This window comes from Chrysochloris asiatica, unplaced genomic scaffold, assembly GCF_000296735.1.
Source record: "Chrysochloris asiatica unplaced genomic scaffold, ChrAsi1.0 scaffold00116, whole genome shotgun sequence".
Lineage (NCBI taxonomy): Eukaryota > Metazoa > Chordata > Mammalia > Afrosoricida > Chrysochloridae > Chrysochloris > Chrysochloris asiatica.
Window position 1 is genome coordinate 4451286 of NW_006408634.1, and position 15156 is coordinate 4466441.

The 15156-nt window shown below is 47.3% G+C and overlaps 1 protein-coding gene across 1 annotated transcript in view; it reads left to right on the forward strand.

The window, feature by feature from the left end:
• The first annotated feature begins 940 nt into the window (after nucleotides 1-940).
• Nucleotides 941-15156, forward strand: part of HAS1 (hyaluronan synthase 1) — a 16967-nt gene continuing 2751 nt past the window's right edge. The window contains exons 1-4 of the mRNA XM_006868126.1: nucleotides 941-982; nucleotides 8023-8721; nucleotides 10555-10780; nucleotides 11267-11399. Of these exons, the coding sequence (XP_006868188.1) occupies nucleotides 974-982; nucleotides 8023-8721; nucleotides 10555-10780; nucleotides 11267-11399 (1067 nt within the window). The 5' untranslated portion in view covers nucleotides 941-973. The remainder of the gene's footprint in view (nucleotides 983-8022; nucleotides 8722-10554; nucleotides 10781-11266; nucleotides 11400-15156) is intronic.

Here is a 15156-nt window from a genome sequence, read left to right on the forward strand (position 1 = left end):
TGGGCTTTTGAGTGAGGCCACGCCTATTTGAACCCTACCTCAGTTTCCCTAATGGGTTAGGGCACTAACAGAGCCCCGACGGATCTCTGAAGGCAGCTGACCAACTCTTTTGAGTTCACTTCTGAGTCCCTGGGGAGACCAATCCCAGTGTCCTGGACCACCCCCCATCCCAGACGCCGGCACAGGCGCGCGTGCGCACACACGGAGACTCACGTCAGTCAGGAACTGACAGACAGACGTTCAGTCACAGCTCGGTCCAGACGGCGGTGCCTCACAAGCCAGCGCACACACAGTCACACCCGCAAACACACATGTGTGCTTGAGACAAGTCCCTGGGGGACCCAACCCAGAGACGGATGGCTTTAGGGGTTGGAGGGGAGTGGAAGTGTGGGATGTCAGGACCATGGGGCAGGTGAGAAGGGGGGAGGTAAAGAGAGCTGGGAAGATTGGGGGAAACAGAGAGAGCGGTTTGTGTGTGGGGAGGGGGAGTAGAGAGAAAAACCTACTGCCATTGAGTGGGCTCCCACAGAGGAAGCGGACACTACGGAGAAAGGAAGACTGGGGAACAGGAAAGAGGAGATGGGAAGTTGGGGAGAAAGATACCAAGGTGATGGGGCAGGACTCTAGCAAAAGAGATAAAAAGGGGACGCGGTGGGAGGGAGAAGAGAAGAAATAAACTGAGGGGGTCCGGGGGTGGGGCAGACAAGAGGGCGAACTGAAGGGCTGGGCTGGGCAGGGATAGAGGACCCGCTGCAGAGGAGGCTGAGGGGGTGATGGCGGGAAGCGGGTGGGGCTCTCCTGGTGCTTGTGACCTCACAGCCCCTGGCCCAGCTCAGCCCTGACGTCAGCGCTCCTCCCGCCCCCGCCTGCGCGTGGCTTCAAATGACACCCCCAGCTCTCAGGCTCCTGAGACCCATCTCGTCTCGGAGCGAGGAGCCAGACAGAAGAGAGTGCCGGGGCCGGACCCTCAGCGATGAGACAGGTGTGTGCGTCTGTGCGTGTGTTGACTCCCCTCGCTGAGTGTGTGACCACGTGTGCCTGAAATTGTGTCCCCGTGGGTATGGACTCTTGGTAGTGCAACGGTTAAGCACTTGGCTGCTAACTGAAAAGCTGGTGGGTTTGAAATATTGGTGGTTTGAACTCAGGCATTGCGGGGAGGAAGAAAGATCTGGCGATCTGCGCCTATAAAGTTGACAGCCGAGGAAACCCTATGGGGCAGTTCTACTCTGTCACGTGGGATTGCTGTGAGTCGGAATCAGTTCCATGGCATCTAAGAACATCCATGTAAGTGGCAGCGGTCATCTGTGTGGAGCAGCGAGTGTTTCCAGCTGAGTGTGCGCTGTTCCCATCTATCTCTGTGTGGGGAGGTGACCACAGAGGGCACGTGTATATGAGATGGGACACTTCCCGGGTTATGTACTAACGTGCCGTACTTTTCCCTCTGTGTAAGTCTGTGTGCCAGGGAGGAAAAAAGAGAGAGAACCAGCAAGTGAGACAGAGACAGACAGAAAGCTGTGTCTGCCTATGGCATGTGGATCGGATGTGTATTTTATGTGTTCAATACGTACCATCCTGGACCACATGACATTGCTGATACTCAACCACATTTGAAACATAAAAATGGCAATTTCATCAGGTTGAATGTCATATTTTTTAAAGTTTTTATTGTGGATTGAGTGAAAGTTTACAGGGCAGATCATCAGTGTTACATTTAACAAATCATATACTTTGTTTCATTACAATGATTATAATCCCTTCCATGTACCATCAGTTAACAGTATTTCTCTCTATTCATTTTCGCTCCTTTAAAAAAAAAATTAAAACAAAACACTCAGGCATATATAATAATTTAAATCACCAAAGGGCACCTTTTTCAAGTCTGCCTCCTGGCCGCCAGCTCTCAGTCCCTCTCTTCCCATGAATCTAGAGTCCTCAGCTGCTCCCTCTCTCCATGTCCCCATCTCTGCCTCCATCTCTGGTGTCACTGCTTCTCTGGATAGGGTCCCACATTGAATGTCATCTTGACTGTTACTATTTATTTTTTTTTCTCAACCCATTCCTTGTTGGTCCATTGCCCAAGGCCGGAAGATGGGGGTGTTTGTGTGTTTCTTGCCTTGTGGGCATCTCTCTGCTCAGTGCTGCCACCTTCCTGTTGGCAGGTGTGTGTCAGCAGGTGCACCTATGTGGGTGGGTGGGGGGTTATGGGATCACTGTGCTTTGCTTGAGATGGGAATCTGCATTAGTTTTCAAGAATGGGGGCATTTTCCTATAAAGACACTCTGTCACTTGGCATGTGTGAGAGGATGGGTCCCAGGGCCTGTGTGGGGGTGTGTGCCCACAGTTGATATGTGCCCATCTATGTCACTGGGACCCCATCCCCTATGTCCCCACCATGAATTAGGTCAACCCCAGGAACTCAGACAGGGTAAGGTTTGAGGCAAAGGGAAAGAGAAGTAAGATTGTAGATGAAAGAAGTCACCGTTGGTGTTGAGCAGTTACTAGTACCAAGTCAGGGCCTCCAGTGGGGCTGGAGGATAAGCACCAGACTATTAAATGTAAGGTGATCAGTTCAAGCCCACCAGTAGCTTCAAGGGGAAAAAGATGAAGCTGTGTGCTTCTGTAAAGATCTACAGTCTTGGAAACCCTACCCATGGTGGCTGTGAGATGGAATCAATTTGTTGGCAGTGGATGGTAGAGTGCCAAGCTGTGTTCTAGAACCTCTGCCCTAGTGCAACCCAATAGAAACATCATATGAGACACCTAAATCATGTAAAAGTTTCTAGTCATCATATTAAAAATGTAAAGTGAAGCAGATTCATTAAAATGTAATAATATATTTTATTTACTCCAGTGGAATGGAATCCCTGGGTGCCGTATATAGTTGACAAGCTCGCCTGCTAACCGAAAGGCTGAAGATTTGAGTTCCTCCAGCGGTACCTCAGAAGAAAGGCCTGGTGAACTACGTTTGAAAAAAATCAGCCGTTGAGAAAGCTAGGGAGCACAGTCCTACTCTGACACACACAGAGTCCCCATGAGTTGACTGGGTGGCAACAGGCGGTAACTCAGAGTAACAAAACAAAAACAAACCAGTTGTGGTTTGCAGCTGAGTGCCACCCCAGGACTTAAGATGACTATTCCAACTCATGGCAAGTCCGTATGTTCCAGAGTAAAACCGTACATACTCTTTTCAAGGGCTGTGATGTGTCAGAAGTAGATCACCAGACCTGAGGTGCTACTGGTTGGGTTCGAACAACCATTCTGTCAGTTAGTAGCCAAGTAATGAACTGTTTGGGCTACGCAAGGAGTCCCGCAGTGTAACAGGGGCCAGCAAAAAATTTCCGTTCCAGACCAAAAAGAAACCATTGCTAGTGAGTTGATTCCAACTAATAGAAACTCTTTAAGACAGAGTTGTTGTTGTTGTTGTCAGCGTACATACAACTAACTACTCCTCAGGCTTTGTGAAGCGACATTGTTACTGGGGCGGAGACCCTCATCTTCCTCCCATGTTAAAAACCTGTTGTTGCTGGGGTTTCTTTTGCTGTTGTTAAGTGTCGTCAAGTCGGTTCCATCTCATAATAACCCTATAGAGTTTTCAAAGAGGAGCTGGTGGATTTGAACCACTGACCTGTGGTCAGTAGTCCAGTGATTGTCCTACAGTGCCACAGCGGTTTGTGTGTATTCAAGACTGCACAGTAAATATGGTTTTGTGATTATAGGGTTTCTGTAACAATGATTCAGCTTTGATGTAGTACGAAAACAATCATGGCCAACAACAGCCAAGAACAAGCATGGCCTGAGTTCCAATAAAACTTTATTTAAGGACACAGAAATTTGAATTTTGCAGACTTTTCAAGTCTTTTGATTTTTTCCAACCCTTTAAAAATATAAAAGGCATTCTCAGCTTGACAGGCAGTGGGCATCTGGTAGTGCCCTGGTGTGGTGCTGTGGATTAATGTGCCAGACTGCAAAGCCATTTGAACTGTCAGGTCGGTGGTTCAAACTCACCAGTTGCTTCTTGGAAACTGACTCAACAGCACTTAACAACAGCAACAATACTGTGTGGACCACTGATGTACTCTGTATTTCAAGTATTATCATTTTAATATGTAACTATAGAAACGCACAAGGGTCTTCAAAAAGTTCACAGAAAAATATTCATGATCTTTTCATTCCATTTTTCCCACAAACTTTTTGAAGACCCTTAGTATTACCCAACTCAAAAAACCCCACCATGCCCCCCAAATTACTATCTAGTCAATTCAATTCATAGTGACCTTATACAGAGCTGAACTACCTTATAGGTTTAAAACTGTAAATCTGTATGGAAGCATGTTTCTCTCTCAAAGTGGTGGGTTTGAACCTCGAGTTTTCAGTTCAGTGCATAACCACGGCACCACCAGGATTCCTTACAAATATTCTGAGATCTAGTTCCTTTTTAATGTACTGAGTCTTTGAAATCCAGTATGCACGGCTAGCACATTTCAATTCAGATGCTACATTTTCATTGATGATTCTTAATTCTTTATTTATGTATTGGAAGATCCCCAGGTGGAGTACATAGTATTCAGCTTCTAGCCTGCTGTGTGCCATCAAGTCAAATCCACCTCATAGCGACCCTGTAGAGCAGGGATGGGGAACATCATAAGGCCCTCAAAATCATTTGCTCTGGCCCTGCTAAGGCAACCACAGTGCCAGTCATCATATTGTTGTTTTTGCTGTTGTTAGGTGCTGCTAAGGGTGAGTTAATTAAATGTTTGACCAAATATAGCAGGCTAATTTTTAAGTTGTTAATTTCGTATGGCCCATGAATGATGTTATAAATGTTGGCAGGAAAAAGATTCCCCACCCTGCGCAGGGTTTCTGAGGCTATAAATCCTTATGGGAGCAGAAAGCTTCATCTCTCTCCCATAGAGCAGCTGGTAGATTTGAACTGCTGACCTTGTGGATAGCAGCCCAATGCATAACCACTACACTACCAGGGTTCTTTTGGCTATTGACCTAAAGGTCGGCAATTAGAATCCACCCAGAAGTGCCATGGAAGTGAAGCTTAGCTAAGTACTTCTGTAAAGTTGACCCACAGGCAAACGCTGCTCTGTAACACCTGGGGGTCGGTCATGAATCGGGATCAATCCGCGAGGATTTTGTTGCTGTTGTTTATTTATTGTTAGTTTCACTTGAGTTGATTCAGATGGTTTGTTTATTTAGATTTCGTGCAACTGTTGAAAAGCACATGCTCCAATGGTTTCAAACATTCTTCAACACGTTGTAATAACTGCATTGAGTTTCAACTTTAAAATTCATTAAAATACAAAACTGAGTTTCTCAGTCTCACTGGCCACATGTGGCTGGTGGCTTCTGAGTTAGACAGCACCGATCTAGAACATTTTCCTCATGGTAGATCTATATCTAATGATTGGTTGGATTCTGAACTCGTCGTGACCCTCTGAGGTGGACACAGGAGGCAGCTTAGTGTGAAGGTTAAGAGCTGGAAACTAGAGCTAGACTGCTTGGGCTTGAACCCTGACCCCTGTACTTATTACTCAAACAATCCTTGGACAAGAGGATTTTCCACCCTGTACCTCAGTTTCCTCATCTGTAACAGAGGGATAATAACAGTAATGACTTTACAGGCTTGTTGTAAAGAAGAACCCGGGATAATAAATTTAACCAAACCCACCTTACTGCCATCAACTTGCTTCTGACCCACAGCACCGTTTAGGATAAAGTAGAACGCCTTAGGCATTTCCGAGACTGTCAGTCTTTCCGGAAGCACACAGTCTCATCTTGATCAGCTAGAGAGGCTGGAAGGTTTAAACCACTGACCTTGTGTTTAGCAGTCTGACGTGTAACCCATTGTGCCACCTCAGAAGGTGCTAGATACCCATTTAACAGATGAGGAAACAGAGGCATCCTTTCCATCTGCTTCTGGGCTCTTCCAGTCATACCTGCTGGGCACTGTAGAGAGCTGGGCAGAGGGAGAGGAGGAGTAGGCTATACCTGTGGGAAACCACCACAGGGGACTTCCGTCTGTGGAAACCAGATAGAAGAATCTTCCTCTTGAGAGTTTTGTGCTCCTGGGCAAGCCACTCCTCGTCGCTGACCCGACCTCAGTTTTGCCATCTGTATAACGGGAAGACACGTTATCTGTCCTTCAGAGCTCCCCTGAGGGATCCAGGCAATATGTAAAGTGTGGTTTAGTAACTGGATTCCAAGGAATTTCAAATCCTAGTTTCTCTTTTTCTGGATGTGACCCTGGAGAGATTGCTTCACCTCTGTGTGACTTAGTTGCCCTATCTGTAAGGTAGGGGTGATGATGATAATAGTGATCTCATAGGGCTGTTGTGAGGACTGAAATAAGTAAATTCATACAAAAAGCATAAAGCAGTGCCTGGCGTGTACCATTTTATAGTCTTGTTTTAGTAGTTTATATTATTATTACTTCTCAACACTAGGATGCCTTTGTAGTATGAGTCTTTATTTTACATCCCATTAAAGGAATTGCTGGAGTCCTGGTGTGGCACTGTAGGATAAGCACTAGACGGCTAGCCACAAGGTTGGCGGTTCAAACCCATCAGCTGCTCCTTGGAAACCCTATACAGTGTTGCTCTGAGTCAGAAAGGATTCAATAGCATTTAACAACAATGGAATTGCTGGGTAGTGTTAAAAAAATATCCTGGTGGCACAGTGGTTAAGTGCTGGGCTGCTAATGGAAAGGCCGGTGGTTCAAACCCATCAGCTGGTCTGTAAGAGAGAGATGTAGCAGTTTGCTTCTGTAAAGACTGTGGCCTTGGAAACCCTATGGGGGAAGTTCTAATCTGTCCTGTTACGTGACTATGAATTGGAATTGATTGAATGGCTCTGGGCTTTGGTTTGGGTAGCACGGTGGCTAATGACCTCACCCCGTCCCTCTCTCCTTCCCTTCTCATCTTTGCTTGAGTTACGCGTTGATCTTGCCACAATCATTCTCATGAATGAAAATAACTTCCTAGCACGCAGAGGATCCTCTTTACACAACGGGGGTGTTTTGAGTTGGCCAAGTGTTCCACTGCTAGCCAAAAGGTTATGGTTTGAACCTATCCAGAGGCACCCCAATGAGATGGATTGGCACAGTGGCAGCAGCAAGACTCAAGCATAACAACAGTTGTGAGGTTGGCACAGGAATGGGCACTGTTTTATTCTGTTGTGCAGAGGGTTGCTGTGAGCCAGAACCAAGTTGACGGCACCTAACAACAGGAGAGGTACCTTGGAAGAAAGTCCTGGCAATCTACCTCCAAAAGGTCACAGCTTTGGAAACCCTGTGGGGCAGTTCTAGTCCGCACACATGGGGTCATTCTGAGTTGGATTCAGAGTCCCTAGCAACTAACAGCAAGACGGGCAACGCCTGCCAATTAAATGCTGACGCTCCACTGACTAACTCGTTTTGCAATCCCAGAAACGTGAAATCAACACAATCAGGCATTAAGCAGAGAGAAGGGGCCCTGGTGGCATCGTGGCAAAAGCACGTGGCTACTAACCTAAAGTTCAAACCCACCAGCAGCACTCCACCAGAGACGGAAGGATATGGTAGTGTACGTTCCTAAAGATTACACCCTTGGGACCCCTGTGGAGGGTCCTGAAGAGTCACTATAAACAGGAATCGACTTCATGGCAGTGGGTTTAAGCCCAGACAGCTGTTTGCCACTGTCCTTTTCTTTCTTTACACAACAAATTAGATTCTGATTGAACAATTTCTAGGCATCTTGCTCCCTGACGTTGGCTATATTTTTCAATGTGTCAGCGCTCTATTTCTATTCTGGTTGCTCTGTTTCGGTGACTCTAGCTTCCCTGCCCTTTCCCTTGACCTTCTCATCTTTGTATATATGATCCTGCTACAATACTTTTCATGAATCCCAGAGGACCCTCTTTACACAAATGGAGATGCTTTGAGCTGGGGTTTTGGTTTTCTTGGGTGGGGAGAGTAGAATAACCTCCCAGGAAGAGGACCGCCGTTCATTCTTTCCACCCTGTCTCTGCTTCATTCAGGATAAACCCAAGCCCACGCCTGCAGCCCGCCGGTGCTCCGGATTGGCCCGTAGGGTGGTGACCATCGCCTTCGCCCTGCTCATTTTGGGCCTCATGACCTGGGCCTACGCCGCCGGTGTGCCGCTGGCTTCGGATAGCTACGGCCTCCTGGCCTTCGGCCTCTATGGAGCCTTCCTTACCGCGCACCTGGTGGCGCAGAGCCTCTTCGCCTATCTGGAGCATCGACGGGTGGCGGCGGCAGCGCGGCGCGCAGCAGCGCGTGGACCTCTGGTTGCGGCCCGGGCGCGCAGCGTGGCGCTGACCATCTCCGCGTACCAGGAGGACCCCACATACCTGCGTCAGTGCCTGGCGTCCGCGCGCGCTCTGCAGTACCCGCGCGAGCGGCTGCGAATCCTCATGGTGGTGGACGGTAACCGCCCCGAAGACCTCTACATGGTGGACATGTTCCGAGAGGTCTTCGCCAACGAGGAGCCCGCCACCTACGTGTGGGACGGCAACTACCACCAGCCCTGGGAGCCCGCGTCGGCGGGCGTGCAGGGAGCCTACCGGGAGGTGGAGGCTGAGGACCCTGGGCGGCTGGCCGTGGAGGCGCTGGTGAGGACGCGCAGGTGCGTGTGCGTGGCCCAGCGCTGGGGCGGCAAGCGCGAGGTCATGTACACGGCCTTCAAGGCGCTGGGCGACTCGGTGGATTACGTGCAGGTGAGAGGAGGGAGTTCACATCCATTCTGTGTAGAAAATCAGTCCCTTTTCCTTCCTTTATAGAGCCAGCCTTCTATCCAATGCCGATTCTTTCCTTTACTTATCCATCTATCCATCCAGTGGACTTGCATGAATTCATTCATTTAACCAGCCATTCAATGTATTCTTTCATTCATTCTTTCATCCATTCATCCACCCACCCACCCACCCATCCATCCATCCATCCATCGAATATACCCACTACCAGAGTCGATTTCCACTCATAGTGACCCTGTAGTTTCAGAGGCTGTAAATCTTCACAGGAGCAAAAAAAAAAAAGCCTCATCTTTTTCCCACAGAGCAACGGGTGGGTTTGAACAGTCGACCTTGTGGTTAGCAGTCCAATGCTTATCCTACAATGCCACCAGAGCTCCTTTCCATGCAATATAGAGATTCGTACATTTAGTCAAACATCCATTTATTATAGATTCTTTCCTTCCTTCATTCATTCATTCATCTGTCCATTGTAATCTTTTCTTCACTCATTCATTTGTTCATCCACTCACTCATTCATTGATCCAGCCATCCATTTATTCAGTATAGCAACTCATTTATTCATCATTTATGTAGCGATTCATTCTTTTTCATTTTCTATCCATTCAGCAGAGGGTTTTTTTCCCCTTTATTCACCCATTCAACATAGATTTATCTGTTCATTTATTCATTCACACATCAATATAGTGATTTCTTCTTTTACTTATCCATTCATCTGTCCATCCAATAGAGATCATTTATTAATTTATTCATTCATTCACATCCATGTGATGTAGAGAATATTTTCATTCAGCTATTCAACATAGCCAGGAGCTCTGGTAGCGTAGTGGTTACAAATCGGGCTGCGAACCTTCAGGTCAGCGGTTTGAAACTACCAGCTGCTCCGCAGGAGAAAGATCAGGCTTTCTACTCCTGTAAAGATTTACACCCTCGGAAACCCTGTACAGGGTCACTATGGGTCGAAACCGACTCAACGGCACTTAACAACAACAACATTCAACATAGAGAGCTGTTTATTCCTTTAGTTATCCATTCATACATTCAGTGGATTCATTCATTAATGCGTTTGTGTTCTATCTATCGCTGTGTAACAAATTATCACAATTTTGGTCGCAGAAGCAACACACATTTATTAACTCAGGGTTTCTGAGGGTTAGGAGTCTGGCTGTTGGTTAGAATGGTTCTCTGTTCAGGGTTTTACCAGGCTGCGGTTAAGGCGTTTGTTAGTGAGTTTCTTCCAACGCATGTGTTTATTGTTAAAATTCATTTTCTCTCAGCCAAGGAGCTCAAGGTCATTTGCTTCTTTATTAAGGCCAGAAACAGAGGGAGTATTGCTTGCTGACCCTCTTTTAAAGAGCTCATCTGGTTAGTTACTCACTCAGGAGAATCTATTTCTACACAGATTAGGAACCATAATTGCATATGAAAGATGACTTTTTCCATATAAGGTACATGCTCCTGGCTGGTATCTGGTGTCACTTTTGCTATATCATCTGTTGGTTACAAGTTACTGTTCTCACTCACACTCAAGGGAGGTATTATACAAAGGTGTGGGTCTTGGTGACCTACGAACTAAATGTACTCTGCCCTGTTGTGTTGGTGTGGCTTGGAATTGACTCAACCACAGTGGAGGTTTTTGTTTCGCTTTATTTATAAGTCTTGGGGGTCAATGTGATTAGACATTGAAAATGATTTCAAAATTCAAGGTCCCAACTGCCCCCCATCCCTGCTGCCCTCCCTCCGCGCACCTGCCCCACATAGTAGAGTTCTGATCTCATCCTGGCTCTTTTGGTCCTGCAGGTCTGTGACTCAGACACAAGGCTGGACCCTATGGCGCTGCTGGAACTCGTGCAAGTGCTGGACGAAGACCCCCGGGTAGGGGCTGTGGGGGGAGATGTTCGGATTCTTAACCCCTTGGACTCCTGGGTCAGCTTCCTAAGCAGCCTTCGATACTGGGTGGCCTTCAACGTGGAGCGGGCTTGTCAGAGCTACTTCCACTGTGTGTCCTGCATCAGTGGTCCCCTAGGTGAGCAGGGGACAGGGCTTGGATGGAGAGGAGGAGGAGAAGGGATGCTGGGGATGTGGTTGAGATTGGGGAGAAAGATGGGGTTGGACAGGAACTGGAGGTGGAGATGGTATGTGTCTGGGGATGTGGTTAAGGGATGGGGTTGGAGAAAGTATTTGACTAGGAATTGGGACTGGGGTTGGGAAAGGATTGGGGGAAAGGGATGCAATGGGTTTGGGGTCAAGAACAGTGCTGGGGTCAGGCTTAAGGTTGGAGATGGGGTTTTAGATGATAGGACTGGGATGGGGCTAGGGTGGATTTGGAGTCAGAGTGGGTGTGGATCAGGGACGGGGTTGGGGTAAGTTTGAACTAAGGATGGGTTGGGAGTAGAGTTGGAGTTGGAGACAGGGCTGGAAAGGGCCTGGGGTTGGGACTGGAGAGAGGAATGAAGACGGTACTGGTGACACTTGGCAGAAGCTGATGCTCCTGACCCCCTACCTCTCCTAGGCCTGTACAGGAACAACCTCCTGCAACAGTTCCTCGAAGCCTGGTACAACCAGAAATTCCTGGGCACCCACTGCACCTTTGGAGATGACCGACACCTCACTAACCGCATGCTCAGCATGGGCTACGCCACCAAGTAAGCCGAGGGGACGGGGTGGTCAGGTGTGTAGTGGGGCTACATAGTAGAATCCCAGGGAATGCTCGGCATGTTAGGAATTCTTCAAACCCAAAGTAACCCTTGGGACCATGGTCACTTACCAAGTGAGACATTAGGGGAGAATGGAAGATTTAGCAGAAACGGCATTTGCTGTGAACCAATGGAGTCCTGTTATAGCACCACAGGATAAACACTGGGCTGCAAGGTCAGTTTGAACCTCAAGGTCGGTGGTTCAAACTCATCAGTCACTCCTCAGAAACCCTATACAGCGTTGCTGTGGGTCAGAACCTACTCGATGACCCTTGGTAGCAACAACAGTGGATTCTACCACACGAGACTTTAGAGAAGAGTGGAAGATACCATAGGGGCAAGCCAATGGGCTCTTCCAAGAGGGACAACAGGGACAGTGGAAGCAATCAAGGGGCAGAGGTGGCATTAGCATTGAACCAAGGATTCAACCAAGTAAGAGTTTAGGGAGAGTGGAAAGATATCATAAGGATAGGGAGAGTGGAAGATACCATCCAAGACAGGGGTGGCATTTGCATTGAATCACATGACCCAATAGACTCTCTTAAGTGAGGCAGGTGAGGTTAAGGAATCCCACCTAGAAAAATCAACATGAGATGAGAAGAGTAGAATCTACCATGGAGACCAAGGCAGATTATTCCAAGTGAGGTGGGAAGGGTAAGAAAGAAATGGATAGGGTGGGATCTAACGAGTGAGAAAGTACCTACCAACCACTCTTCAGAGATCCTAAAGACAGGGTCACTATGAGTAGGGACCAACTTAGCAACAGTGATGGCAAATGTATGGAAAGGGATAGATTTCTGAGCAGTACGGGGGAAATGTGACTTCCAAGTGACAGATGGGAAGGAGGCTGGACACTATCCATCAATGGCCATGGGGAGAGAACAGTATGACTTTGCCTGATAAACTTACAGCTTGCAGTAAAAGGCATTCTGGACCGCTCTGAAAGGGATCACAATTGGAGGTCCTTGATAGAGTGGGAGGAAATGTGGAACAAAACTTGAAGTCATGAAAAAGACCAGGCTTACTGGTTCGACACACTGGTGGAACCCCCGAGACTGTGGTCCTCAGTCACCCTTCAGACCTGGAACTGAACTCACCCCCCTGGCTCAACTTTCAGCCAAACAATAGACAGGCCTATATGGTGACCAGTAGCACCAGGGAGGTTTGCATGTCTTAGAACAACCAACTGTTAAAGACCAAAAGGGAAACATATGCCCAGGGATAAAGCTCAGAAGGCAGGAGAGGCTAGGAAAGGCGGATGGATGGAAACATTAAACACAGGGAGGATGGGAGAAGAATGCTGCAATGCAGGGATTGCAGTCAATGTCGCGAATAAAAATGTGTATGACACGTTGAATGTAAAAACCAATTTGCTCTGTAAATTCTCACCCAAATCATCATTAAAAAGTCAACAAGGAAAAAGGGGATTCAGGCCTTGAATGACTTGGATGGAAATCTTCAGGGATTGATTAGTAATGTCTTCCATGGACACAGGAAGGGCGTTTGATGATTCCCTTGAGAAGTTCTACTACGTGAACTAGTCTAGGCAATAACTGTGTCTTGTTCCTCATCGTGGGGCTGCCAATAAGAGTAATTGTGTTAGTATGAGTAATAGATTAGTGAAAGTATTAGTAAGAGTATTAGTAACAGTAATAAGGTTAGTCATAGTAGTAGTAACTGACATAGATTAAGTATGTACTGCGTGTCATCAGGAGGGACCAGTCCCTGGAGAAGGGTATCATGTTTGGTAAGGTGGAGGGTCAGAGAAAAAGAGGAAGACCCCCATCGAGATGGATTGGCTAAGTGGCAGCATCGATGGACTCAAGCGTGGCAACAATAGTGAGGTTGGCCCAGGATCGGGCAGTGTTTCGTTCTGTTGTGCATACGGTTGCTATGAGTCGGTACAGACTCGATGACACCTAACAATAACAACATATTACTGATCCTAGGAGTCCCGGTGTGGCGCTGTGGGTTAATGTGCCAGACTACAAAGCCGTTTGAACGGCCAGGTCTGCGGTTCAAGCTCACCAGCTGCTCCTTGGAAGCCTTACACAGGGTCGCTATGGGTTGTAACCAACTGGATGGCACTTAACAACAATATTACTGATCCTAAGAAAAATAGCAAAATAAACTGTTGCCATCTTGACAATTCTGACTCATGAAGACCCTTTGTGTTACAAAAGAGAACTGATCCATAGGGTTTCCTTGACTGTAATCTTTATGGAAACAGGCTGTCAAAACTATCTTTCAAGGTGCCACTACTAGGGGCTTGGTCTGGTCCTAAATTCAAAGAGGCTTCAAAAAGTTCACAGAAAAATTCCCTTATCTTCTAATTCTATTTTTCAGCGAACTGTTTGAAGTTCTGGTTGGTTGGTTGGTTATGTGCCGTGGAGTTGGTTCTGACTCATAGAGACCCGGTACAGGGTTTCCGAGGCTGTAAATCTTTACTGGAGCAGAAAGCCTCACCTTTCTCCCGTGGAACAGCTGATAGTTTCGAACTGCTGACCTTGCGGTTCGCAGCCTGATTCGTAACCATTATGCTTCCAGAGCGTAGTAATTATAATTTAATCCTCCCAGTAGGGGGCAATGGTGGTTCAGTCGTAGAATTTTCCCATTCTATGTAAGAGATCAGAATTCCGGTGTGGCGCTGAAGGATAAGCATTGGACTGCCATCTGAAAGGTCAGGGGTTCAAACCCACCAATCGTTTTTCAGAATCCCTGGCTGTGAGTCAGAACTGACTTGATGACACTTAACAACAACAACAATGTAAGAGATCTAAATTCCTTCCTAGTCAGTGCACATTTGTCAGATTTCAATGTTACCATGATGCTGAATAGGGTTCACTGGAGCTTTCAGACTAAGACCCGGAAGAAAAGAGCCCCCTGCTGGTGCAATGGTTTTAAGTGTGGTGGTGGTGGTGGTGGCGGGGTGCCGTAGAGTTGGTCATGACTCACAGGGACCCTGTATAGGGTTTCCGAGGCTGTAAATCTTTACAGGAGCAGAAAGCCTCACCTTTCTCCTGCAGAACGGCTGGTAGTTTCGAACTGCTGACCTTGAGGTTAGCAACCCAACTTGTAACCACTACGCTACCAGAGCTGCTAGTTATAAGTGTGCAGCTCCTAACAGGCTAGCAAGTGGAACCCACTTCATGGTTCCATGGGCTCTTTGTGTTGTTGTTAAGTAGTAGCCAGTGGATTCCAACCCAGTGTGATCCTGTGTAGGGTTTAGGAGGAGCAGCTAGTAGATTTGAACTACCAACCTTTCAGTCTAGTCCAATGCGATTGTTGCTATGTTAAGTGCTGTTGAGTCAGGTTCTGACCTATAGCCACCCTGTATAGGGATTCCAAGGAACAGCTGATGAGCTTGAAGTACAGGCTTCTTGCTTCAAAGTGGACTTTGCAGTCCAATGCATTAACCGACAGTACCACACCAGTAATCCAGTTCAATGCAGTTGTTGTTGTTGTTGTTAAGTACCGTGGAGTCGGTTCCGACTCATAGTGACCCTGCACAGCGTTTCCGAGGCTGTAAATCTTTACGGGAGCAGAATGCCTCATCTTTCACCCATGGAGTGGCTGGTAGTTTCAAACTGCAAATCTTGAGGTTGGCAGCCTGACTCATAACCACTACGCTATCAGAGCTCCTTAGTCCAATGCAGTTGTTGTTGTTGTTGTTGTTATGTGCCGTGGAGTCGATTCCGACTCATAG